Consider the following 26,864-nt stretch of genomic DNA (forward strand, 5'->3'; position numbering starts at 1 on the left):
TTGCTGTTTTCAGTTGTCGAGAAATTCCATAGCGGGTAATATTGTGATACGGGACGACGTAAATTCGGAACGCGGGTTTTTCTTTCGTAAAAAAACAAAACTATTGAAATAATTTAAACGTAGACGTATAAAAGAAAAAACAAAATGCCACACGAAAAATATTTAAATGAATTCTGTGATATTATTGACACTTATGGAGGACGTGATAAGGTAAGGAAAATGAAATGAAGTACTAAACAAACAAACAAAAGGGTTTTCCGATTCATAGCTAAACAACGTTTTTGCCAGAAGTTGGTTGTTTTAATTTAAACTATTTTAAACTGGAACTGGGAGTACTGTATTTTATGCAAAATAGTTCAATGTGCATTGTTGGCATTTGTATTATGTCTTATTTAGCTAACATTCTGCGCCTGGTTTTATTTTCTATTTAACAACGAAGGTGGGATTGTTCCATCTGAAGCTGAGACACATACAATCAACAACAGGTTATTTTGATTGAATTGGTGGTATGTTAGTTGTTGTAGGTTTTGGCTTTCTATTTATGATTGTTTTATTGTTACTTTGTTGTTTTTTTTTTTATTTCCATTAAACCTTTACTCTGTGTGGTCGAATTGCTTAGTGATTATCGCCTATAGGTGTTTTGAGATACTAGTGAAAGAGGAAGGTGGCGCATTTCAGTTTATTCCTCCAACAACAAGTATCAAACAAACTGAACGCATTTACTGGTTTAACCAGAAATGAACCTTGGATTCTTTAAATCTTTTGGTTATTTGGGATATTTTTGTACTGAATACAAGAAATGCACATTGGTTTGACCTTGATTGTATTGCACTGATTTGATTGTAAGGCAACAGCTAAAATTACATGGGAATAGTACATGGCTTTGTTTATATGCGAAAAAATTCCATCGAATAGTCTTTTTCATTCAATTTTGTCATTTCTATTGGAAATTTTGTCTTGGACTCTAGAGCTATTCAATTCATTGTCATGAAACAAAGTTTTATGTGAAGAAGAGCAGATGTGACGGGTGAAGGATTTACCAATTTGCAATTGTATTAACAATAATAGAAGAGCTTCATACAGAAATATGTACGTTATGTATTTTTTTTTAGCAATTTTCATTATAGAATGGAGAATATAATAAGTGGGACTTTTTTGTAACACATCTATTACATATTCCTCGAGGTAACATTGTAAATATATGAGGCTGTTTCCGTCCAGCGTCCTGTTGTATTCAGGCACATATTTTTTTCTCTGCAGACTAATCAAGTACGAAAATTGCCTAAAAAGATCCATTTGGCCAATGTCTTTGGATGATTATATCGCAACATTATTGGTATTCGTATTTAAATAATATAGGTGGTGCTGAAACGAACACTCATATACGGAATAATTTTCCCACGCTTGTTTCTTCAAAGATTCTCTTAGTGATTTCATTTCATTTATTTATTGCAATATTAAAAGCCAAAAAGGCCAATTTATCAATATTACATAGCATTATAATCCTGTTTAATATTAATAATGAAAGCAAGTTATATACTATTTACAAACTAATAATAATAGAGAAAAAATATTATCATACTAATAATCTGTGATTATATAAACAAAAGCATCAATATGGCTCTCCAGCCAAAAACAAACATTTTAATCAAAGTAATGGAAAAAGCCCATTAACAATGAATTAGGAATTGATTGCACTAAATTCCAAAAACCTTTTGCGGAAAACAGAAGGTGAAAGAGAAAATAATTTCAGATGTAATGGGAGAATATTCCAAATGCGGGACGTTCTAATTAGAAAAGATCGCTTATACATGCCAGAATGACACCGTGGCAAAACAATTTGAGTATTTCTAGAAGATCTAGAAAATACAAACTGCTTCCTTAACAACGGCGGTAAATTCGAAGTAATTAATTTGCGGAAACATTGCAATACACGTAGGTCAATATAAGTTTGGAAACGACATCCCAGAAATTTTACAGAAACATGATCAAAGCACATATTCAGAAACATGATCAAAGCACCGAAGGCGGTAAACATAGCGAACAATCATATGTATAATCCTCTCAATTCTACGCAAATTTATCCCTGTAGTACCTGACCATACCTCAAGACAATTATTAATCTGTGACATCAAGCAAGCAAAAGCCACATTCGTTCGAATATGAATAGGTAAGTATAACAGGTTGGCTGATAAGTCCCCGGTCTGACACATAGATGGCGTCGCTAGTATTAAATGCATATTATTTTTATATAGTACCAACCTTCAAATGATTCGTGTCAAAATTTGACGCCTGTAAGTCAATTAGTTTGTGAGATAGAGCGTCTTTTGTGAAGCAACTTTTGTTATTGTGAAAAAAATGGAAAAAGGGAATTTCGTGTTTTGATAAAATACTGTTTTCTAAAGGGAAAAATTACGGTGGAAGCAAAAACTTGGCTTGATAATGAGTTTCCGGACTCTGCCCCAGGGAAATCAACAATAATTGATTGGTATGCAAAATTCAAGCGTGGTGAAATGAGCACGGAGGACGGTGAACGCAGTGTTCGCCCGAAAGAGGTGGTTACCGACGAAAAGATATCAAAGGAATGTGTTGGTAATATCATTCATCAATATTTGGATATGCGGAAGCTATGTGCCAAATGGGTGCCGCGCGAGCTCACATTTGTCCAAAAACAACAACGTGTAGATGATTCTGAGCGGTGTTTGCAGCTGTTTACTCGTAATACACCGGAGTTTTTCAGTCGATATGTGACAATGGATGAAACATGGCTTCATCACTACACTCCTGAGTCCAATCGACATTTTTATCGATTATCTTGAGAAGGCAAAAACCATCAATAGTGACTATTATATGGCGTTATTGGAGCGTATGAAGGTCGAAATCGCGGCAAAACGGCCCCATATGAAGAAGAAAAAAGTGTTGTTCAACCAAGACAACGCACCGTGCCACAACTCATTGAGAACGATGGCAAAAATTCATGAATTGGGCTTCGAATTGCTTCCCTTTTTTCTTGTTCTCAGACCTCAAAAGGATGCTCGCAGAGAAAAAAATTGGCTGCAATGAAGAGGTGATCGCCGAAACTGAGGCCTATTTTGAGGCAAAACCGAAGGAGTACTACCAAAATGGTATCAAAAAGTTGGAAGGTCGTTATAATCGTTGTATCGCTCTTGAAGGGAACTATGTTGAATTATAAAAACGAATTTTGACAAAAAAATGTGTTTTTCGTTGTTAGACCGTTGTTAGACCGGGGACTTATCAGTCAACCTGTTATGTTAGTGGAGTATAGTCTTCTAAGGAGGAAAACAACACTAGATAAAATGGAATTCACATGCGATGAGTAGTACAAATGGGTATTCAAAATAACCCCAAGACATTTCATTTCCCCTACAAATCAAATCAACGTACCATTTATCCTTATGTGGTGAACCAAACAACATCGCCTTAGTCTTAGCCGCATTAATGACTAGTCTACTATCACAAAGCCATTCACAAATAGATAAAAGCGTAGAGTTAGCTACTGTCTCCAAAGCTTGAAGCGAAGTACCACTGAAAAAAAAAGATGACAGTCGTCTGCATTAAAAATTTCTCGCAATTCTCAACAGCACTACCAATTCCATTGATATACATAATAAACATCAGTGGTCCCAAAACAGAACCCTGAGGAACCCCACATAGAACTGGCAATACATCCGACTGTAGACCGTTATAGCAAACAAATTGACTTCTGTCCTCGAGGTAAGACATTATAAGCCTACAAGCACTATTCGAAAAACGAAAAACATTCTTCAACCTTTCCATAAGTATTACGTGATCAATCCTATCTAGTGCTTTTGATAGATCTAGTCCAATAAGAATACCCTTTCGGCCACTCTCTAAGTTCTTCCTAATGACATCAGTCAAATGTAAAAGTTGGGTAGATGTACTATAGTCAGGTCTGAAGCCATACTGAAAATCAACTAACATATTATTCTCCATAATAAAATCATAAATATTGTAATGCATGATGTGCTCCACAATTTTCGATACTGCCGGCAATATGCTAATCGGTCTTAGATTAGCAACATCAATTGACCCTCTAACTTTAGGGACAGGTATAACCCGCGCAGTCTTCCACGCATCCGGAAAAGAAGAGGATGCAAATATAAAGTTGATGAGGTGCACCAAAAATGGAGAAATATAAGGGTAAATGGCTCTCAAGAACCGAATTGGAATTCCATCAGTTCCAACCGAGGTCGTCTTAATTTTGTTCAGAGCCCGCCATACATCAATTTCAAAGACACAATCGAACGAAAAACAATTCTCTAAGTCTGCCGGAATATCTCCCAAATGTGGCCTAACATCATTCCTCCCGTGGGATAAGAAATTATTGTTAGTCAAATCGACATCAATGTCAGAAATTTCAAGCCAATCGTCCAAACAACACGACCGGATCATTTTCCACACCTGAGAGCCATCAAGATGTTCAAATGTGCGGATGCCAATCCCCCTCTTCTCCTTACGGAATACAGGTTTAGCCCTATTTCTCAGTTTACGATAAATATCATAATTCTCATCAGTCGGTCGTCTCCGAAATTCTCTATATGTCATATCCCTAAGAGACCTAGAAAGTGTTATAGACCGCGATTTCAAAGGCTGATCATTTCGGCGAATCTTACGACGAAATAAAAGAAAAAAGACCCGACAAAAGGGAGTTAAAGACAAAAACTTTCAAGTTAACATCCGTGGCCCAATAAAATATTTCAGAATCGAAAGTTCGTAAAAAATTTAAGAGTCCTTCCCAATTAGTCCCTATGCTCAACATACTCTTCCTCAAAGGTAACAGGCCACAAAAGGGAACCGAATAGAAGTGAATGATGAGACATCACCGGACACTGAACCTGGGAGGAAAAAATTAATGCATCAGGATCACTAATTAGTACATAATCAATCAAAGACGTGGAATTATGTGCCATGTCATAAAAAGTAGGTCTAAAATTGTAAACTATCGAGAGATTCAAACGCCCACATATTGGGCGGACTTCACTGCATCAAATAGATGCTTTGACAGTTCTGATATGCAAACGTAAGATTTTTACTATAGTTACTCAAACATTTCCTTAAATAATATCCATTGTTAATTAGTGGGCCAAGATCATCATTAATCATTAATTATATAAAAATCAACACATACACTGGGAAACCATAAGTACACTAAAATGTAATTGAAATAAATCATATGATTGTATTGAAACCAATCCAAAAAAAGAATTCATAAAACAGCTAATCGTATAATCAGACAATTTTGATAATTCTAGATACAAAAAGTAATCATTAAAGAGCATATTAAAATGTCAGCAATTTCACGCAGTCATTATAACCAACTATAGCAAATAGAGTGACTCAAATGCAATACAGCAAATTTATGAAGAATAAGATCCGTCGCGGAGAAGTCAAAGATGATTTTTAGCTTTCTCGTACCTTGAGGTAAACATGGAATCGGGCAGCAATCATTGATAGGAGAGATGTTTATCACGAGTGGACTGAATAGTCCACTATAGTGAGCTTAAAATAACAGATTGCTCCGAAAATTGATACTAAAGGGATAACCTTTATAAAATTAATCTCTTAATAAATGATGAAAATGGACAAACTTTTTAAACCCCATTTTCATGAAGCTACATTAGTGAAAAGGCTAGGTAAACAACTTTTAAAACGTTCTACGGACAGTAAAGTCTAAAGAAACTATATGAAAACGTTCAATAATCAATTGTATATTAGAACTTTATTGAGTACATCGTGAGCCATGCAATCAATATTGAATTATTTATTTAATTAATAATTAAATAGCGTGACACTATTTCGCTATTTCAGTGAAAACCCTCAGTTGACTAATAATAAATATAAGGACAAGGAAATTGTGTCAATACGTTTCCATTATGGAGCTGATAGTATAGACAGTTTACATCCACACAAATGTTTCCACCTTATGACACTAATTTATAAAAACTAGGTAAATTTTCTTTTCCACTTTTCTTGGTCAAAGTTTTCTTTTATACCAAAATAACATCTTATGTTTATAGTGTTCGAGGCTGAAAATTCATTCATGTGACTAAATTGACGAAATTAAATGCAAAATGTTCATGAAGGGACAAACATCGTATCCATGCCGAAATAAAAAACTCCTTATTAATCTTGTGCAGGGTAAAAAAAAGCATACATAGAATATGGATATAATTGTAAAGATAGTCCAAAACGTTATTTTTTCTAACGCTCAAACAATTTTTCCAATTAAGTTCTTAATTGAGTTTTAAAAAATATTCAATTAAAAACTTAATTGATTCAACAAATTTTTTAATTGAAACAAAATTTAATCAAAAAAATTAATAGTATCAGTTAATTGTTTAATTGACTTTCAATTATATTTCTAATTGATACTATCATTTCTGTGATTAGAGACATTTCAATTAAAAAATTAATTGGATCAATTAAGTTTGTGATTGAATCAGAAAAATTTTTTTTTGTGTGGTTAGGTCGTTGGTAGACCAAATATATCAAAACGAGTGTCATGATGCTAGTGTTTATTACAGTATGTGAAAATAATAGCACATCTGTCAATGTCAAAACTGCTCTATCAAAAGAAAGGCAACTTCGGCGTCTTACTGAGTCAATTAAAAAAGTGATGGATTTTTTTTATACCCTCCACCATACGATGGGGGTATATTAACTTTGTCATTCCGTTTGTAACACATCGAAATATTGCTCTAAGACCCCATAAAGTATATATATTCTGGGTCGTGGTGAAATTCTGAGTCGATCTGAGCATGTCCGTCCGTCTGTTGAAATCACGCTAACTTCCGAACGAAACAAGCTATCGACTTGAAACTTGGCACAAGTAGTAGGTATTGCAAATGGGCCATATCGGTCCACTTTTACTTACAGCCCCCATATAAAGGGACCCCAAAATTTGGCTTGCAGACCCTCTAAGGGAAGCAAATTTCATCCGATCCGGTTGAAATTTGGTACATGGTGTTTGTATATGGTCTCTAACAACCATGCAAAAATTGGTCTACATCGCTCCATAATTATATATAGCCCCCATATAAACCGATCCCCCGATTTGGCTTTCGGAGTCTCTAAGAGAAGCAAATTTCATCCGATCCGGTTGAAATTTATAATAATTATATATAGCCCTCATATAAACCGATCCCCAGATTTGACCTCAGGAGCCCCTTGGAAGAGCAAAATTCATCCGATTCGGTTGAAATTTGGTAAGTGGTGTTAATATATGGCCTCAAACGCCCATGCAAAAATTGGTCGAAATCGGTCCATAATTATATATAGCCCCCATATAAACCGATTCCAGATTTGGCCTCCAGAGCCCCTTGGAAGAGCAAAATTTATCCGGTTATGGTATGCAACAACCATACATGAATTGGTTCATACCAGTCCATAATTATATATAGCCCCCATTTAAACCGATCCCCAGATTTGACCTCCGGTGCCTTTTGGAAAAACAAAATTCATCCGATCTGATTGAAATTTGGTACGTGGTTTTACTATATGATATTTAACAACCATGCCAAAAGTAGTCCATATCAGTCCATAATCATATATAGCCCCCATATAAACCGATCCCGAGATTTGGTTTTGGAACCTCTTGGAGTAGCAAATTTCATCCGAGTCAGTTGAAATTTGGTACATTGTGGTAGTATATGGCCGTTAACAACCATGCCTAACTAGGTCCATATCGGTCTATAGTTATATATAGCCCTCATATAAGCGATCCCCATATTTCAATGCTGTCTCCCTACGTACCGTGTAAAAGTCCATATCTATTTGTAATTATTTGTAGACTTACATACACATACCTTGTTTGTGTAATATATACCACGTATGGTCTAACTCACAATTTAGAAAACGATTTAAGATACCTTAACCCAAGTAATTCGATTGTGGATGACAGTCTTTCGTAGAAGTTTCTACGCAATCCATGGTGGAGGGTACATAAGATTCGGCCTGGCCGAACTTACGGCCATATATACTTGTTTTTCGTGTCGTTTTGTTTTGTTATTGTTGGTTTTTTTTCCTTTAATCATTGTTGTTGTTTTTTGATTTCAGCGTAAAACCATGCATTGACTAAACTACAAGTGTAGCTTAACCAACACAGGAAAATAATGTTTGTCAAATTTATTTGGGCAAAGCCCTATAGACTGCAAGATGGTTGGATGGACGCACGCTTCGGAATTACCACATTTCTCATCAGCATCCTCTACTTGCAGCAAAACTATCAACCAATTATCAGAATAAATTCAGGCAGTTCATTAAACCCAACAATGAACCACACTTGAACCTTCCGAAAAAAGGTTTTACATGATAGCCGGCTTATGCCGAAATAAATTCGTACAAACATATCTCTTTTCCTTTGCTACCGTCAAATCATCATATTTGTTTTTGTTGATAAAGTTTTGGACTTTTCGAAGCGAATCAAAAATAAAAATTTTTGCAACACATTTGCCAAAAATGTTTTTTTTTTGTGTGTATAAACAAGCCAGCTTTTCTCTGTGTATGAAAGATAACCCGGTATTTACTTGATCCAATTAATTTGTTTTATTTCTATCCATGATGTATGATCAAATGATGATATAAAGTGGACTCCCACAATATGTCTAAAACCATTTACCCATTATCAATTAAGCAATAGAGTATTGAAATTAAATGACACGCGTTCCATCCATTGATAGAGAGGAAAAAGTAAAAGTTATTTAAGGCAAAGTGTTATGTCTACTGCTGATTGCAAGCAATCATTTGATATCGAAATAACATCGCTGATATAAGAGAACAAAACATCAAAATGCAATCAATGTATTTGATTTGGTTTTCTGAGCCACCTATAGGATTGAGGGTATAATAAGTTTGTCGTTAGGTTTGTAACATATATACATATCGATTTTCGATCATACATAACTATCTATATACAAAATCCGAATTATATTTGGTTATATAAAAGTCAGGTAAGCTCGACAACGACAGAAACGATTTACTTGAATTTTCAGAGAACTTGCAGGGTAATCCTGTGGTGAAAATAGAGTACCCTATCTTTTGATATCTGGTCTGGTCTCAAAGTGGCATCTAGACAAAGATCCACTACTTTATTTTTCGATATTTGGTCGGGGAGGAATATCTTCCTTTTGACAGACATTTTTTAAGTACAGTGAAAAACTAAAACTTCTCCGATTTACTTGAAATTAACAGAGGATATGGGGGAAGTTATGAAATTAATATAGAATAGCTGATTTTTTGATAATTTTATTATAGAGAGTGACTTCTCCTTGCCTGACATTTCAAAACTTGGAAAAAAAGTTGTACGATTTTCATGGAATTTTCAGGGTCCCTAGAAAACAATACCAATTTCTGAAATTTTAAGAAAAGTTTCTCAATTTTTTTAATTTTCAGGGTAGGTTGAGAGTTGTCTCTAGGCAATAATCGCCTTATTTAAAACTGAATTGGTCTGGTTTACTTTAAATTTATATGAAACTTGGGAAAAAGTAATTAAATTAATACCGTGTACAATTATACAATATCTTGCCGGGGAAGGGAAACTCCCTTTGGGAATAGTGAACAATCTAAACTTCTTCGCATCTTCCCCGTGTCCGACATTTTATAAAATATTATTATGCTTAAATTTTTAAGAACTTTTAAATACTTACTTAACTATGATAACCAATACATGAAACTTTTCCATGAGGAAAAGTTTCTACTTGATTCTGCTGAACGAATAATGTATGGGCAACACCACTTGAAGAGAAAAGGGCCCTTCAAAGAAGAAATACTATCACCTTTACTTTGGAATATTACTATAAATAGTATTTTTCTCTCCATCAAAAAAGAAACGATGAGAGAGATATACGGATGCCTGCGAAATGGAAAACATGGTCTAGGAGTAAAGACAGAATGTTGCTCACTGTACGGGATGGAAGATTTTCATAGTTTGAGATTGCCTTGAAATTCCCTTTCGTGAGTGTTCAAAATAAAAATAATGATTATATCTCCTTGATCAAGTGTAAAAGACCTTCGGCCCACAATTGCCACAGTTGGTAGAATTCTACCAAAAATGGTAGATTTTTTTACTGTTTGGTAGATTGGTAGAATTTTTGATGTTTTGATAAATTTTGCAAAATACTCCTCTCCAACTCGAGGAACTTAAAATTTCTATAGAAAAACTTGTGACAAAATTTTTTATAGAAATAAAATTTTGACAAAATTTTCTATAGAAAAAACTTGTGACAAAATTTTCTATAGAAATAAAATTTTGACAAAATTTTCTATAGAAATAAAATTTTGACAACATTTTCTATAGAAATAAAATTTTGACAAAATTTTCTATAGAAATAAAATTTTGACAAAATTTTCTATAGAAATAAAATTTTTACAAAATTTTCTATAGAAATAAAGTTTTGACAAATTTGTCTATAGAAATAAAATTTTGACAAATTTGTCTATAGAAATAAAATTTTGACAACATTTTCTATAGAAATAAAATTTTGGCAAGATTTTTTATAGAAATAAAATTTTGGCAAAATTTTCTATAGAAATAAAATTTTGACAAAATATTCTATAGAAATAAAATTTTGACAAAATATTCTATAGAAATAAAATTTTGACAAAATTTTCTATAGAAATAAAATTTTGGCAAAATTTTTTATAGAAATAAAATTTTGACAAAATTTTCTATAGAAATAAAATTTTGACAAATTTGTCTTTAGAAATAAAATTTTGACAAAATTTTCTATAGAAATAAAATTTTGGCAAAATTTTTTATAGAAATAAAATTTTGGCAAAATTTTCTATAGAAATAAAATTTTAACAAAAATTTTTATAGAAATAAAATTTTGACAAAATTGTCTATAGAAATAAAATTTTGACAAAATTGTCTATAGAAATACAATTTTGACTAAATTTTCTATAGAAATAAAATTTTGACAAAATTTTCTATAGAAATAAAATTTTGACAAAATTTTTTATAGAAATAAAATTTTGACAAAATTTTTTATAAAAATAAAATTTTGACAAAATTTTCTATAGAAATAAAATTTTGACAAAATTTTCTATAGAAATAAAATTTGGACAAAATTGTCTATAGAAATAAAATTTTGACAAAATTTTCTATAGAAATAAAATGTTGACAAAATTTTCTATAGAAATAAAATTTGGACAAAATTGTCTATAGAAATAAAATTTTGACAAAATTTTCTATAGAAATAAAATTTTGACAAAATTTTCTATAGAATAAAATTTTGGCAAAATTTTCTATAGAAATAACATTTGGACAAAATTTTCTATAGAAATAAAATTGTGACAAAATTTTTTATAGAAATAAAATTTTTACAAAATTTTCTATAGAAATAAAATTTTTAAAAAATTTTCTATAGAAATAAAATTTTGACAAATTTGTCTAAGAAATAAAATTTGGACAAAATTTTCTGTAGAAATAAAATTTTGACAAAATTTTCTATAGAAATAAAATTTTGACAAAATATTCTATAGAAATAAAATTTTGACAAAATATTCTATAGAAATAAAATTTTGGCAAAATTTTTTATAGAAATGAAATTTTGACAAAATTTTCTATAGAAATAAAATTTTAACAAAATTTTTTATAGAAATAAAATTTTGACGAAATTGTCTCTAGAAATAAAATTTTGATAAAATATTTTATAGAAATAAAATTTTGATAAAATTTTCTATAGAAATAAAATTTTGACAAAATCGCCTCTAGAAATAAAATTTTGACAAATTTGTCTATAGAAATAAAATTTTGACAAATTTGTCTATAGAAATAAAATTTTGACAACATTTTCTATAGAAATAAAATTTTGACAACATTTTCTATAGAAATAAAATTTTGACAAAATTTTCTATAGAAATGAAATTTTGTCTATAGAAATAAAATTTTGACAAAATTATCTATAGAAATAAAATATTGACAAAATTTTCTATAGAAATAAAATTTTGACAAAATTTTCTATAGAAATAAAATTTTGGCAACATTTTCTATAGAAAAAAAATTTTGACAAAATTTTCTATAGAAATAAAATTTTGACAAAATTTTCTATAGAAATAAAATTTTGACAAAATTTTTTATAGAAATAAAATTTTGACAAAATTTTTTATAAAAATAAAATTTTGACAAAATTTTCTATAGAAATAAAATTTTGACAAAATTTTCTATAGAAATAAAATTTGGACAAAATTGTCTATAGAAATAAAATTTTGACAAAATTTTCTATAGAAATAAAATGTTGACAAAATTTTCTATAGAAATAAAATTTGGACAAAATTGTCTATAGAAATAAAATTTTGACAAAATTTTCTATAGAAATAAAATTTTGACAAAATTTTCTATAGAATAAAATTTTGGCAAAATTTTCTATAGAAATAACATTTGGACAAAATTTTCTATAGAAATAAAATTGTGACAAAATTTTTTATAGAAATAAAATTTTTGCAAAATTTTCTATAGAAATAAAATTTTTAAAAAATTTTCTATAGAAATAAAATTTTGACAAATTTGTCTAAGAAATAAAATTTGGACAAAATTTTCTGTAGAAATAAAATTTTGACAAAATTTTCTATAGAAATAAAATTTTGACAAAATATTCTATAGAAATAAAATTTTGACAAAATATTCTATAGAAATAAAATTTTGGCAAAATTTTTTATAGAAATGAAATTTTGACAAAATTTTCTATAGAAATAAAATTTTAACAAAATTTTTTATAGAAATAAAATTTTGACGAAATTGTCTCTAGAAATAAAATTTTGATAAAATATTTTATAGAAATAAAATTTTGATAAAATTTTCTATAGAAATAAAATTTTGACAAAATCGCCTCTAGAAATAAAATTTTGACAAATTTGTCTATAGAAATAAAATTTTGACAAATTTGTCTATAGAAATAAAATTTTGACAACATTTTCTATAGAAATAAAATTTTGACAACATTTTCTATAGAAATAAAATTTTGACAAAATTTTCTATAGAAATGAAATTTTGTCTATAGAAATAAAATTTTGACAAAATTATCTATAGAAATAAAATATTGACAAAATTTTCTATAGAAATAAAATTTTGACAAAATTTTCTATAGAAATAAAATTTTGGCAACATTTTCTATAGAAAAAAAATTTTGACAAAATTTTCTATAGAAATAAAATGTTGACAAAATTTTCTATAGAAATAAAATTTTGACAAAATTTTCTATAGAAATAAAATTTTGGTAAAATTTTCTATAGAAATAAAATTTTGATAAAATTTTTTATAGAAATACAATTTTGACTAAATTTTGATAAAATTTTCTATAGAAATAAAATTTTGGCAAAATTTTCTATAGAAATAAAATTTTAACAAATTTTTTTTATAGAAATAAAATTTTGATAAAATTTTCTATTCAATATTTTTAAAAATGTTAAATTTTGTGTATGTTACGCGTACTATCAAAATCCATACATCCAAAAAATGTAGCTAATAGGAGAGTCTATAGAAATAAAATTTTGACAAAATTATCTATAGAAATAAAATATTGACAAAATTTTCTATAGAAATAAAATTTTGACAAAATTTTCTATAGAAATAAAATTTTGGCAACATTTTCTATAGAAAAAAAAAATTTTGACAAAATTTTCTATAGAAATAAAATTTTGACAAAATTTTCTATAGAAATAAAATTTTGACAAAATTTTCTATAGAAATAAAATTTTGACAAAATTTTCTATAGAAATAAAATTTTGGTAAAATTTTCTATAGAAATAAAATTTTGATAAAATTTTTTATAGAAATACAATTTTGACTAAATTTTGATAAAATTTTCTATAGAAATAAAATTTTGGCAAAATTTTCTATAGAAATAAAATTTTAACAAAATTTTTTATAGAAATAAAATTTTGATAAAATTTTCTATTCAATATTTTTAAAAATGTTAAATTTTGTGTATGTTACGCGTACTATCAAAATCCATACATCCAAAAAATGTAGCTAATAGGAGAGGTCATAATATATAAGATTACACATGCTGAAATAAATTAATAAAACATTTCTTTTGAAGAAACAACATGTTTCAGAATAAGTTTTTTTTTAATTTGGTAGATTTTTGGTAAAATTTTCTTCAAATTTTGGTAGATTATTTTTGGCACGAGTGCTTCGACCCTACCAAATTCTGCATATTTTATTTCAGAACTGAATGAGGCAAATTGGTTGACTACAAGTAGCTCCAAGAATCTAATTTTATATAGAAAGTTTGATTTATTATATGGAATAGTTTTATCTTTAACTGATAAGGTGATTATAGTCGAGTGCTAAATGAATGACAATGATATCTGAGGTTTTGTCAATGATGTTAACTACGCTTTTATCAGAGATATAAATGAGATAGCATGAATTAAAAATTAAATAACACAGGATGAGCAGATCAAAATGACCAATCAAAATTTATAGCAAAAAATAGCTACATTTTGTAAAAATCGACAAATAAAATTTATTTAACTTTCGAATTGAAATGTTTTCTTTTACACCATTTTAAACAACTAGTAGTAGTGGTGCCTTTTATATTTCGGGATTAGAGAACAAAAAAAAAATATGAATCATCGAAAATTCCTTTTTTTTGTTTTTCAAAATATTCCCCATTAGATTCTATACACTTTTGCGTTTGTCGCCAATTGTCAAAAGACTTTTGCCACTCTAATTGAGGTATCTCCAAAACATGATTTTGAACTTATCAACCTCATCTTCAGGTGTCGAACAACACCAGCCTCTCATTTTATTTTATACATTTAAAAAAATAATTCTTTCCTTCCAAACAAAGTTTTAGACAAAGTTCGTTTCTCATTTGCTTTTTGCTTTAAGGAAGTTTATTTTGAAGAAAAGTATATACTTTTTTGCGATAAACGTTTATTCTTTTCCACAATTTCACAAAGACTAATTAAAAAAAAACCAATCTGGTTAAATTCATTTTCCCTCATATCTTTCTCACTTCCACGAGGTTTTTTTAGTTTTTAGCACCTTTTTCTGTAATACAAACTATGTAGAAGAAATTATTCGATTTTATAATTTTTTTAAATTTTACCTTTCGCCCGGACGGAGAATCGAACAGCGGACCATGCACTATACACTGGGCTACGTAGCCACCAATAGACAATTATCCATATAAGTTATATTTCACACTTTTCCAGCGTTTATACTTTTGTGATACTTGTTTGTTGTGCTGCTAAATGTCGTAATTTTTGCATTTTAGTTCCACGCTTTCCACTCTCCACAGTGCCACTTTTTAATTACATTCATTCATAGTGTAATATTTATTATTCAATTTAATCTCAAATGCCTTTATAGTTACGGATATGATCGGCGTGATACAAAATAATCGAGTTTATGAGTCGAATATTATATTTGTGAACAATTTTCCCTTTTGTCTCATAATGTTTTCAGTGCACAAGTACTCCGCCAAAAAGTATACCAAGCAATTTTTCTATAGAATATAACTAATCCAGCTTAATCATCTGTATATTAAATATCAAGGAATCAATGAAATGGAGGTAAAATGATTGTTAGGCTAGTGGGGATCTAAGCTGAATAAAGGTATACCGAAATTCTATATAAATCAGTGATATAAATGCGTTTCATTTTCACGTTTTCTTTATGCAAACGTATTTTATGCCCCCTTTTAGTATAAGTGCGACTTTTTGTGCCATTTGTAGAAGATTGCCGCAAACATATCTATGAAATATCAGAATAATTAAAAAAGCTCCCTTAATATGGTTACCAGCTCCATGATGTATCTAGCTTGGAACATTGTAGCAGAGGAGTTAGCGAGCCTGAAAATGATTTACAAATCATAAAACATATTAATAGTCAAATAATAATTCATTGACAGTCGTTCATCTATCAAAGAGATGACTGAGCAGTTCAAACGAATGTGTACGACTGTCTAGGAACTATTATGTGTGTACAAATTCCAGTTGAGTAAAGCCTCAAAATACCAAGTGACAAAATTCAATTTTTTTAAATTTTGCTTAAAATATAAATTAAAAAATTAATTGACAGTCAATTAAAAAAATAATTGACCCAATTAAAAAATTAATTGATACTATTAATTTGCGTGATTGATTTTTGTTTCAAACAAAAAATTTGTTGAATCAATTAAATTTTTAATTGAATATTTTTTAAAACTCAATTAAGATTTTAATTGGAAAAAATTTTCGTGAAATTTTTTTTCTGTGTACATCTTGGGAGTCTGTATAATGACTCCAGCTATTTCTATCCATAGACTGCTGCATACCTATTAATGAAATAGCTGAACAATTATAAATTCCTTTAATATGAGTATGTACCAGCTGCAGAACGCAAAACGCTGCAGAACGTGAGGTATTAAGGAGGGAGCAGGGAACCCAGCGAGTCTAGGAAATATTTCGATGATTTTGTACTTTTTTGGAGTCTGATTTAGAAGAAAATCTAGCAATTTCTACACCCACACTCAGAGATTATGGTAAACCTACCAATAATCTCTGGAAAATTAATATGGCTACCAGCTCCATGACGCAGTTGTAGCAGGGAGTTAGTGAAAAGATTTAAAATTCACAAATAGTGAAATAATAATCTGGCAAATATTGGAAAAATATATCCTCGGGTAGTCAAGACTGCTGAGTAAGGCTCTCGCAAAAAATATTCATTGACAGCCGCATATCTATCAAAGAGATGACTGAGCAGCTCAGTTTGCATATCTAACAATGAGATGGCTAGGCAGTTTAAATGAACTTATGTTATGGCCTGACCAAGTATCAAGGAGCTCTAAAGCAGAGGAGCTACAGAATTTAATAACTATTTTGATGAAGTAGTACTGCTTTGGAATCGGATTTAGCAGACAATCAGCAATTTCTATAATTTTTATAAAAATCTAATTAAGTCAGAGATTGCCCCAATCCTATCAATGGCTTCCAGCTATATGATGTATATATAGCAGAGAAGATATCGGTCCTGGAAATATTTAAAATTCATAAATCATAAAAATAGTGAAATAATAATCTAGCCAATATTGGAAAAATATATCCTCGGGTAGACAAAGAGATGACCCAGCCAGTTCACATAACTATCAATGAGATGGATAGGCAGTTGAAATTATCTAATGTTGAGTGTCTGACCATGATGACTACATATCATACACCTGTAGCAGAGGAGTTCATAAATCTTAAAAATAGTGAAATAATAATCTTACAAAACTATTCAATGACAGCCGTATATCTATCAAAGAGATGACTGAGCAGTTCAAAACCAGCAAATGTGTACGACGGGCCGTGGTGAAGTATCAAGAAACTCTAAAGCACAAAAGCTAACGAGTCTAGGAACTATTTGGTGTGTACAAATTCCAGTTGAGCTGAATAAATAGAAATTCCTTTAATATGAGAGGGTACATCTGCAGAACGTACCAGTATCAAAGAGATGACTGAGTAGTTCAATAATAACGAATTGCTGTGGTGAAGTGTCAAGGAACACTAAAGCACAGAGGCTAGCGAGTCTAGGAACTAGTTTGTGTGTACAAATTCCAGTTGAGTATTCGCAGTAGTGGTCTGTATGGAGGTTTTGATATAGAACAGCAATCAATCTCCAAATTGTAAAATACCAAGAAGAACAGATAAGAAAACAGGGCAAAATTTAGAGTTTTTTGTTGGGATAGTTGCTGCTTATCAATCCCGATTGTGATACACAAGTAATAATGCAAAAGAGCTAGCTAAGGTTGCAGTCATATTAAATCCATAAAATTTTTGAACAATATATGTTAAATGGTGCAAAAAGGCAAATTTCTAGGAGGCGCTTTGAGTGAAAGCTTTCTCTACGGGGAAAAGTTAGAGAGTTGCCACTTTTATAGATGTCATTGGAGTTTGAATTCAGTAAATCCGAATAGCAAGTAAAGAGGAGTTTTAATCTTAGCAATAGAGAGATTATGATGGTGAAAATCGAATATAGCCTATGATTGCCGCTTACATATCAATAAATTAGCTGAACAGTTTAAAAGTTCATTTTGAACACGGGTACCATTTCTCGGAAGAATCGGGTAGCAGAAGACGTGGAGAGTCCAGGAGTTCCTTTTAAAATTCAAGAAACTTACAAAAAAACATATCAATTGTATTTCAGGTTATGAAAGCTCTTTGCTATGGAGCCAAATTAATTGCTGGATATTACGCTGATCGTCAACCTGAACTTGCCAAACGTTATGCTATTGCCAGTTCCCGCATATCAGGTGCTCGAGCAACGTTACGTCTTATAGATGATATACCTATGATTCAATATGCCTTAGAATATGGACTGGGAGAAGGAGTAAGCATTGCAAGTTAATTTAATTGTTAAATAATCATATCGGTATTTTATTACAGGAAACAGATCGAATTATGGCTATTTTAGGTGTAACAGCCAATATTGTCGATTTGTTATATTATCCGGTGGAGAAAATCTGTTGGCTGGCTGAACACAAAATTGTCGATGTGAAAAATGTCGATTTCTGGGATAATGTCAACACAGTATTTTGGGTAGTGGGAGTTTATTTAAACTTAATGAGGTACGCATTAAAAAATAATGTACAGTAGTAACATCAAAATTGGGGAGTGTTCTCATATTTTTAAGAAATTTTGTATTGGTCATCGCGATGTTCACAGCATACTCAATTATTACATGTAGCAATCCCGTCACAGCAGTTGATGAATTCAATACATTGGCCAGCAACTTCCGCTGCAGAGTTTTGTTTGGTGATCCATCCATTTTGAAGCATTTGAATTCCTGGGAGAATTCTTCGTTTGGTTTGGTCTATGCCGGGATGGAGAAAACCTCGCACCAAAATACCCAGCCGGTCGGTTTTATTGATGTATAACCGGTGCAAAGAGTAAGTGGCCTTGCGGAACTAGTCTGCATAGAGAAACTGCGTTAGCCTCGCATGACATAGGTGCCTGGATCGATTTCCGGACGACAAGGGATAATGTGATATCAGTCAGCTTTCGCAACGTGCCATTGACTGATCCAGAGACAAGTGTGAAACAGTTTTATAGAGGAGAAAGAGCACCTACTTTTTTTAGCGAAAAGTGTCCGCGGAATTTAGAAAACGAGCCATTTCGGTCGCTGATGCTTTTCTTGTTTTTGGAAGATAAGAATGTTTGATTCAACACATTCGCAAAGCTATCGAAAGCGTTCTCCGACGGAATTTCTATGCTATGCTGTGGAATTTAGGGATAAAAAGTTGAGACATAGTATAGTGAAACCGGGAGTTCCCCACGGTTCGGTGATCCTGACGACGTTGAGATTGTATCATATCGGACGATTCTACAATCTTGGCATCCGGGCCCATTATTCATGACATATGCGGTCGATTAAGCATCTACCTGGCCGATCTTACCAGTTATTTTTCTGCTAGAAATTTGGGGATATCCGCCACCGAATCATCAGCCATACTATTCACTACACTCATGGCAGAAGTACGCTGGTAGTTGAATGTCAGAGTCGACTGCGAGATAATCCCGACAGCCTTTTTAATGTGCCGTTCAGACAATAAGTTTTTCCGGACGGAATGTCTGTGTTTTCAAAGAATATTACAGTGTGGGCGAACGCTAAGAATCGTCGGGCGTAAATGCGTTTTCGATCCCAAAAACCAGCAGCAATATCGATTATGTCTTCGAGTACAACTTATAGTGCAGCCAATATTTGGGATATGTGCGACACGAACACTGTCGTCCGGATGAACTTATCGCCTGGACGGCGCATAAGTCATCTGCCACTGCAATTTGTGATAATCTCAGCGGTAGAAACAAGGTTCTCAAGTCGCTTGCCGGCAGCACTTTGGTAGCGGACAAGTGGCCGGTCTGAGGTAAACTAAGCAGCATCAGTATGGATACCTCAAACAAGCGACACGCAATAGAATAATATACAGGTATGCAAGAACTCTGCGCTTCGAAATGCGACAGAGTGTCTCCGCAGTAAACCCCTGGATCATCTTTATATGGAGACCGAGATTCTCCCAGTTCTTAGACACAATTATATGTTGTCAAAGCTGTATCTCTTCGTTTGTTATGGCTGTAAGCATCCAAATCACCATCTTGTGGATAGGCAAGAACAACTTGGTTGATCTTCACCTTCTAGAGCGCGAGATCCAGCGTTATAAAAGAGAGCCTCTAGATCAGGCCGCATTCCAGATAGGTCTGAATAAGATTTATGAGGATACTGTAGCTGAAGCGGTGAGAAGCTACAATATTTATTCACCTCCCATAGCACCAGAGGAAAGAAGTCCCCAGAGACCGACCAGTAGAGTTTTGGTCCAACTAAGATCAAGAAAGTGCAGTCAATTCCTACATATCAGTGATGTCCCATCTGCAACCAAGGGCCGCATGACACGTGTCAACTTTTCGCTTGCCCAGCTAAACCTGCCCGACTCACAACTAGATCACTCTGTACACATCCAATCCTAGTCGCAGAGTTCGTGATACAAGCTGATAAAATCACGAAAAAAATGACAACCATAGGTATAGCTTGTAGAAACAAACTGTCAGAAAATATAAGAACACACTGCTCCACCCATTTTTCGGTTGTTTTTCATATGATTGATTTTTCACTAAAAATATTTTTGTATTTGTTTATAGGAACATCCGCAGCTTTGGTTTAAATCAAAAGAAAATAAATCGTCTCAAAGATTCCAAGTAAGTCCTACTAAAATCTATATTTTTAATATTTTGATGGCTAAACAATGTCCCGTACTATTCTCTCCTGCAGACAAAATCCCGATATGGAGCTTCAATTGAAGAAACATCGTTTAGATATGTTGACATTAGTACGTTTATCTATTGATTTTATACATGCTGGTAGTTACTTACCCAAAGGATATCTATGGGGTGGTAAATTGTCAACATTTCAAATCGGTGCTGTTGGCACTGCTTCCGCAGCGATAGGCCTTTATCAGATTTTCGCCAAACGGAGATTAAATAAATAAAAAAAAACGAATCTAAATAGTAATTTTTTGTTTAAATGTTTTTATGTTGTTTGTTGAACAAGTCGAGATGAATTGAAGTTTGTTCGTATCCTTGTTACATTTTTGAGACTGTCACAGGTGTAGTTATTCTCACGAAATATTGCGTTTTATTGTGTGTTTAGTTCCTAAGTTTTAATTTTTGGTAATGTTAAAAAGACATCATCACGTTTTAATGTATAATAAAAGAGTAGCCAAATTTTTCTACAATTGTTTGTTTTATTTGAAAGACCTTTGGTGAGGGTTGGCAACCAATCCACTGAATCCGAAAAATCTTCACAACCTGCTATTTTCACACTACCATTGGAATCACCCTTTTTACATTTGAAATTTTCCATTTTTACGGCATGGGAATATTAGAACGCGATTGCCACACTTGGTAGACTTCTACCAAAAATGATCGATTTTTTATTGTTTGATAGATTGGAAGAATTCTTTATGTTTTGGTAGATTTTGTAAAATATTCCTCTCCAACTAAGAGGTACTTAAATTATTTTATAGAAATAAAATTTTTGGCAAAATGTTCTATAGGAATACAATTTTGAAAAAAATTCTATAGGAATAAATTTTTGACAAGAAATTGTCGCTAATAGGAGAGATCATAATATACATATAATATTCCAAATACTGCAATATTACATTTCTTTCGGAGAAAGAAAAACATTTTTTCATAATAACAACAAACATTTGATCAAAAGCTTCAAACTAATTTTTATTTAATTTGGTAGATTTTTGATAAAATTTCAGACAATAAGTTTACACATCCTATCAGAGACCCTAATGAAGGGGAGTATGTTCCTAGACTCCCAGTATCTTGTTTCTTGTAAATGATAAAGGAACTCTGCGACGAAGGTGGGGTTTGTCCAGAGTGATCTAGTGGCGAGTCGGGTACGTTTAGCTGGGCTAGAGAAAAGATGACGCGTATCATGTGACCCTTGGTTGAAGATTGGACACACGTCAGCTACGCTGTTATCAATCACTGATAGATAGGAATACAGACGGCTGCACTTGCCTGATTGTAATTGGGGCCAAAAACTATCCTATTCGGTCGTGGAGGTCTCTCTCCTCCGGTGCTATGAGCGCTAGACGGACTCCGAGAACAGGATTATCCTGTCCTCGCATGTTTGCGACTAAAGTCGCGGTAAGCTAAAACATGTGGCTCCATTTCCGGGTGTCGTCTCATGGTATAGATGATTCGTGACTAACTTTGCGACTCTAACCCATCCATTGACCGCATTATTGAAAAAGGGCAAGCTTTTTCAAAAATGCCACTTCCACTGGACAGAGGATCCACAAACCGTCTTCGAGTTGATGAGGGTCCGATTGACCCATGCGCCGATTTTGGCGTGTCCTGACTTCAACCGAATGTTTATTATGCCGACCGACTCAAGCGATTACGGCCTGGGTGCGGTTTTGACGCAAAACTTTGAAGAAGGCGAACGAGTAATCGACTACGCAAGTCGGACACTGTACGGGTCAGAAAAGAATTATTCGTCAACCGAAAAGAATGCCTGGCCATTCTATGGGGCGTTCGGAAAATGCGACCCTATTTAGATGGATACCAATTCCAGGTAATTACCGATCACCTAGCACTTAAATGGTTACACTCCATAGATAACCCATCTGGTCGATTGTTTCTGAAGCTCCAGCAATACTCTTTCACAATCACCTACCAAAAGGGGCTCAGAACATAGTTGCGGAATGTGCGCCGCTAGCCTATAAAATATACAGACTACGCGAAATTAGTAATCAACTTTTCCGGCATATCCAAGATTACACGCCATGGAAACTCTGCGTCCCGGTTCAGTTACGAGAAAGAGTGTTGGCTGCAGGTCATTTGGGTGTGCGTAAGACAACAACTCGGGGTAGCGCGCGTTAATATTGGCCCAGCATGATACGAGATGTTTCGAAGTTTGTCCGAACCTGTCAATCGTGCCAACAATATAAACCCAGCCAGTCGGTCCCAGCGGGGGAAATGTTAATCACCGTTCCCGAGGAACCGTGAGCCACTGTGTGTGCCGACTTTGTGGTACCCTTGCCTCGAACCAAACACGGAAATACAATGCTACTGGTGTTTATCGACAGGTTCTCGAAGTGCGTCGAGACGGTACCGCTTCGTAAGACAACCGGAGAAGTGGTTGTCAAGGCATTCAGGAAGAGGATTCTATCGCGATTCGGGGCACCGAAGGTGTCTGACACGTACAATGGTAACCAGATCAGAGCCGCGTGCTTACAAAGTATTTGGAGGACGTGGGCGTACGACAACAGTTCACAGCTCTATATTGCCCACAGGAGAGCCCAACTGAGCTGGCGAACCGCGAACAATAAAGACTATGATCACCCAGATATCTCGAAATCAGCATTCCAAGTAGGATGAATATCTACCCGATATTAGTCTGGCCATGAATACTAGTGTTTCGGAGTCTACCGGATTCAGTCCAGCCTATCTTATTCAGTGTCGGGAGCCACGGATACCTAATGCACTCCCTCAACTCAATTATATACATGCTAATGCTAAAGTTATATCTTCCCGCAGATTCAACATGAAGACAACTAGTAGTTGCAAGGGAACTGGCGGCACAAACAATAAAGCCGGAAGAGGTGACTGAGGCCGGGTGGTGGCCGGCGTGAAGGTCGTGACGACGAAGGCCTTTTACAAGTACCGTTGGCAGGAGAACGACGTAGATAGCAAGATCCGCCGCTCTCTGGTATTGCTCCAAAGGATAAAGGGCCCTGTTCCACCACAGGAACCCGCTACGCGTCCATCAAAAGAGGATAAACCTGTAGAGGTCATTGTGCTATCCTCCGATAACGAACCAGAAGCCACACCCGAGTCGACATACCCACCCATTAGACGACCCAGTTCAGCCCCTGCTACGTCACCTGTCGTTTCACCTTGCCATAGCCTGGACGGAACTGGTCTGGATTCAAGGCATTCAACCTTGTCGACCTGTCCGATACTGATGAGCAGTCACCCCGGGCCAGAGTCTGGTTGCCACCCGTGAGACAGAGAAGACCGTCCCTAGACGTATTGCTAGTGTCATCGTCGTACCGTCTAGGGATGAGGTGGAGCTGCCGCTGGATCCGTTTTAAAGCTATGAGCCGCTGCCGGATGAAATTAGCAGCGGTTTGCGTTCTGCCGTACGTCTACGAATGCCCGGTAAGCAGTATAACCGAGTGGTCCTGGTAGGAAACCGCTACCTGCTTTGCCATAGCCCGGGCGACATGTCTACAAGACATCGGTGAAGATCAGAGGCGACATTATAACTTGCGATACTGGAAACTGGCCGTCGGGGACCTCGTGCTGGTTCGGCAAAGTCCGCTTTCCAAGGCCATGGACAATTTTGCTGCTATGCTAGCACCTAAATTCGACGGGCTATACGAAGTTCTTAGCTTTCCGTCTCTAGTCATTTAAACTTACGTGGACAGGCCCGGGGTGATCGTCGAACTGTTCAATTAGGGGAAATGAAATCTTTCCAATCGGAAGAAAGGAAACTCAATTATATATATGCTAATGCTAAAATTATATCTTCCCGCAGATTCAACATGAAGACAAGCAGTAGTGGCAAGGGGACTGGTGGCACCAACAACAAAGCAGGTGACCGAGGCCGGCGGGAAGGCCTTTTACAAGCACCGTTGGCAGGAGAACGAGGTAGAGAGCAAGATCCTCCGATGTCAGGTACTGCTCCAGAGGATAAAGGGTCCTGTTCCAACAAAGGAACCCTCTGCGCGTCCACCAAAAGAGGATAAACTTGTAGAGGTCATTGTGCTATCCTTCGATAGCGAACCAGAAGCCACATCCGAGACGACATACCGACCCATTAGACGACTCAGTTCGGCTCCTGCTATGCCGTCACCCGTCGCTTCCCTTTGCCACAACCCGGACGACATACCGACGCCGCTCCGGAACTGTTCTGGATTCAAGGAATTCACCCTTGTCGACATGTCCGATGCTGATGAGGAGTCACCCCGGGCCAGAGATAACGCTCGTCCGGTTGCCACACGTGAGACATAGAAGACCGTCCCTAGACGTATGGCTAGTGTCATCGTCGTACCGTCTAGGGATGAGGTGGAGCTGCCGCTGGTGCCATTTGAAAGCTATGAGCCGCTGCCGGATGAAATTTAGAGGGATTTGAAGCCGTACCTACGTTCTGCTGTACGTCTACGACTGCCCGATAAGCAATATAAACGAGTGGTCCTGATACGAAACCGCTACCTGCTTTGCCATAGCCCGGGCGACATGCCGACGCCACTCCGGAACTGGGGGCTAATCACGGCATTCGATATCGAGAACTTTTGATCGAAATCTAAAATTTTCTGATCACGGGAGTCGATATCGAGTTTTAGTGATCGATAATTTTTTCGATTGGTAAATTGCAATCGTAAAGCATTTTTTTATTTTTCGTTTACATCGTTTTCGTATACCGGAGGAGTAAAAATGTAAATTTTATACCAAATTTTTGTTAATTTATCATAAATGTACATATAATGAATATATTTTGAATATTTAGGACTAATATAACTCGAATAAACGGCAAACAAAAATTGATTCTTGCCGAGTTCATGAGCGAGCATCCTAGCTTGGCAAAAAACCACATTAGAAATTGTGCACAGGCAAGAGCAACTTCCAAGAAGTTGTGGGACCAACTAACCACAAAACTTAACGCTTCTGGACCACCTTGTAAGAATAGTGTAGCTTGGAAGAAGGTAAATATAAGAAAAGTATACTAACGGCCACCGACGATAGATCTTGGATTCCCGTTGTACTCCACCGTAATCCTGCAATCGACCTAATTCACCTTGATCAAGTTTTGTGCCATATTAATAAAACACAAGGAAATATATCTAAGCATCCGAAAATCAAAATGGATTTGAATTTGGCACAAAACTCGACCGAGGATTATTAGAAATGATAATGGCTAAAATGTGTACCTGTACTTTAGGTTTATACTGACCAAAAACATAGTGTGAAGAAGAAGCTTTCCTTTAACAAGGCTTCTCTAAAAAGAACAGGAGGTGGTCCATATGAGGAGAAAAAGTTATCTGCGGCAGATGAGCAAATTTCAGAAGCGGCTGGACTAACAGCAGCGGTAGAAGGTTTGGTGTCAGTAGAGAGTTTTGGCAGCAGTGGTCTTCAAGGTATAGATAACGCAGAATCATCTTTCGTTGTTTCTGACCATGAAGACACTTTCGAAACGCCAAAAAGACGTGTCCCTAAAGCAGAAAACAAATTAACACTTCTAAAATTAACATGGACCAAATAAAGGATTGGCAAATTGAGATATGCTCAAAAATGGACAAATTAATACAATTGAAGGAAAGGCACGTACAAGTAATGGAGGAGAACAATAACATATTGGATAGAATGTTACTATTGAAGCAAAAGTCATTACACTTCAAAGAAGCCGAATTTAAATCGAAGATGGCTACCAAGAAAATAGATCTTGAAATTAAAACTCTGGAATTAGAGAACTTGCGATTAGCATAAACTAAATTTTTGATACCTAAATTATTTTTATTTCAATTAAATTGAAACTGAAAGACTTATGAATTCAATTTAAAAATCATATGTAATTTTAAATTTATTTAATTCTAAACTAGAATAAAACAAATACAAGTATTTTAAATACAAACATTAATTGTTTACTAATGAAATTCTAATTTGGTCACGAATTTTTTCGCCTATTCTTATTAGGTGTGTTTCCCCATCATAGTTTGTAAAATCAAATGTGGGTTCTATCGGAAATTGTTGAACATATGAATCTACTTTAAATAATATACAAATGTTGTGAAGTGCTGCACAAACATTTCCAAAAAGTGCCATTTTCTGTGGAGCAT

The 26,864-nt window shown here is 34.0% G+C and overlaps 2 protein-coding genes across 2 annotated transcripts; both read left to right on the forward strand.

The window, feature by feature from the left end:
• Positions 1-21,236, forward strand: Pex11c (peroxisomal biogenesis factor 11c). The gene is made up of 5 exons (XM_075291717.1): positions 1-210; positions 18,158-18,340; positions 18,397-18,578; positions 20,644-20,700; positions 20,774-21,236. The coding sequence occupies exons 1-5, from the start codon at positions 145-147 to the stop codon at positions 20,988-20,990; spliced, it is 705 nt and encodes a 234-aa protein (XP_075147832.1). The 5' UTR covers positions 1-144; the 3' UTR covers positions 20,991-21,236.
• A 1,114-nt stretch (positions 21,237-22,350) lies between these two features.
• Positions 22,351-26,660, forward strand: LOC142221867 (uncharacterized). The gene is made up of 3 exons (XM_075291718.1): positions 22,351-25,466; positions 25,538-25,733; positions 25,970-26,660. Coding segments are annotated over exons 1-3 (519 nt in total). The 5' UTR covers positions 22,351-25,464; the 3' UTR covers positions 26,291-26,660.
• Positions 26,661-26,864: the final 204 nt, after the last annotated feature.

The sequence above is a fragment of the Haematobia irritans genome, chromosome 1 (genome assembly GCF_050003625.1).
Source record: "Haematobia irritans isolate KBUSLIRL chromosome 1, ASM5000362v1, whole genome shotgun sequence".
In the NCBI taxonomy this organism is placed as follows: Eukaryota; Metazoa; Arthropoda; class Insecta; order Diptera; family Muscidae; genus Haematobia; species Haematobia irritans.